The sequence below is a fragment of the Barbatula barbatula genome (assembly GCF_947034865.1).
Source record: "Barbatula barbatula genome assembly, chromosome: 10".
Lineage (NCBI taxonomy): Eukaryota > Metazoa > Chordata > Actinopteri > Cypriniformes > Nemacheilidae > Barbatula > Barbatula barbatula.
Window position 1 is genome coordinate 10,209,296 of NC_136773.1, and position 2,340 is coordinate 10,211,635.

Below are 2,340 nucleotides of genomic sequence, written 5' to 3' on the forward strand. Positions count from 1 at the left end.
GAACTGAACTCCAATTAATAGTAACAATCACTATTCACAAGCTTTAAGGTGTGGACACTATGGGCCATACACTCACTACTCGCGTAGCTATTGGTGAAGCTTTGCAATAAACTGTACTCAGTATTATTTATTCATTTGCATTCTCTATATTAATTAATATTCCAATCACTACTGTACGTATCTGCTGCATTTGCACTATTGCTTTTGTATTTATAACGGTTACATGAGCACATTTTTCCCATTTGCTGTTAAGATTCTCTGCAATTGTTTACATTTACTAAATGTACATTTGTTTGTATGTTTATTATGTGCACTTCTATTGTGAGAGCCAACATTTCGTTGTACAGCTATTCTATTTAGACATATCAATTATAAGTAGTCCTTGTTCCCGTGTATCCAAATATACATCAATATTATGCAATGAAAAACTGTGCAGATAATGTTCAGCTCAATATTTATAATAAGTAGAGGACAATAACGCGCATACAAATGTAGTTCCAAATATTGCAAACGTTTATTAACATGAAAACCAATGAACCCAGCGCCCTCTTGTGGACGATATGAAGACGAGTCCAATCTCCAATTATTTACAGTTCAAAGGAGCACGAGATCACATCCTGACACCTCACCAGTGCTTCTTTCTGCACACCAAGAGGAGTCTCCAAATCCGACACCTGAAAGTTCAAGATGTCTATATCCGAGATCCCAAACCTCGCTCGGACCTGCACTTTCTCGTACATGTGGAACTGAACTGGCTTGTCTGTCATCATTAACAGTGTCCGTAAAAATCTCTCCCGCAGCTCTGATCGTACTCGCTGCTCCTCCTCTATCCCGGGATCTGTTGTTGCTGAAGATGGGATGGATGTGGGACACAGAGCGATAAAACGCGGGGAGCTTCGGTCAAACCCGCGGCTCCTCGGTTCAGGACCTCTGGGCAATCGCAACACACCCACTGGAGGTTTCAAACTCATGCCTGTTTAAATCATAAACGTATTATCACCTTGAATAAGGAAAAATAGACCAATAATGTGAAAATAGCTACAATTAAAAGTCGTTACTACGTACCTCGCGCATTTGTTCAGCAAACATATGCCACTTTGAGAGAGCACAACGTTAAACCGGAAAAGCATTGCGATTTTCAAAATAAAGGTCAATTACAAATTAAAAGCGTTTTATAGGCACCGTTTTTGATAGATTCCATCTTACATTTTGAACAGTTAGGAAACCGAATAATATATAAGAACCGAATATAAGAAACCGAATTACTACCGATTTACTTTTCCAATTGACAAGAGAGTTACAGTTAACTTCTGGTTTATTGGAAATCAGGGTATCTTCCATTCATTAGATATCCAATTTGAAATCCCAAAATATATAGCCTTACGAAAAAACAAAGCGTTTTTTAATTTATTATTTTATTGTCTTGGTTTAAAATGAACTTGATATTTTTCCAATCTGTCACTCGTATAATCTTCCATAAACTACAGGTTTTCGAATATTGGCCGAAAAAAAGGGAATCTGATTATTTCTCAACTAAGCTATGTGATCTTGAGTGATGGGCAAACTCGGCTTATGTCCTGCAGATCACACATGAACCACTGTCTTCATAAAGACTACAGTTAGGTTATCACGTTTGGGGCTGAACTCTGCAGGACATATGAAAAATATGGTGTGCTCATTGTATTTTTTTCCCTCAGCCAACAAGATGATGATAGCCAGCTCCCAGAAGTCTTAGAAAGAATTGAAGAACTGCCCGAAGTTGCACAGGCCATCAGAGGATTATCTGAAACGGTTTATATTATTTTTCACAGATGAAGAACGTGCATCAATCAAATCATTCATTTGCTTTGCGAAGATTTGTTAACAAGAGGATAATTTGGACCAGTGGGAGCGAAATGCCAACATCTGTGTCAAATGAGACCAGACAACTCGAGGGAAAACGGATACAGAGTCACAGGAATTGATGGTGCATTGTTTGCTTTTGGTGATCTTATGAAAAGAGAGGAGGTGACGGGGAAAGGCTTATTTTTTGTTGACCGCTACCAAGCTTCTAATGCAAATTATAATGACCTTTGGATGCATGCATTGGATACAAATACTTGTTTGTTCCCTATGCAAATAAATCAAAAGAAGAAACAAAGTCGTGTTTGGATGACCATTGCAAGCAAGCGCGTCTGACAAAAAGGTTCCTTTAATCAGCCTCTCGGCGCCGAAGATCATGGTCAGCCATATAGTCGCCAACAGTTCATATCTGCAATAACAGAGGCCTGTGGAAGGAGTTCCTCAGAAACATGTTCGGTATCCCTTTTCCTACAATAGCAGCACGATAATTAATCAATG

The 2,340-nt window shown here is 38.8% G+C and overlaps 1 protein-coding gene across 1 annotated transcript; it reads right to left on the reverse strand.

The window, feature by feature from the left end:
- Positions 1-501: 501 nt before the first annotated feature.
- Positions 502-1,131, reverse strand: gemin7 (gem (nuclear organelle) associated protein 7). The gene is made up of 2 exons (XM_079465467.1): positions 1,066-1,131; positions 502-973 (listed from the first exon to the last, which is right to left on the reverse strand). Exon 2 carries the CDS (start codon positions 969-971, stop codon positions 588-590), a length of 384 nt encoding a protein of 127 aa, XP_079321593.1. The 5' UTR covers positions 972-973; positions 1,066-1,131; the 3' UTR covers positions 502-587.
- Positions 1,132-2,340: the final 1,209 nt, after the last annotated feature.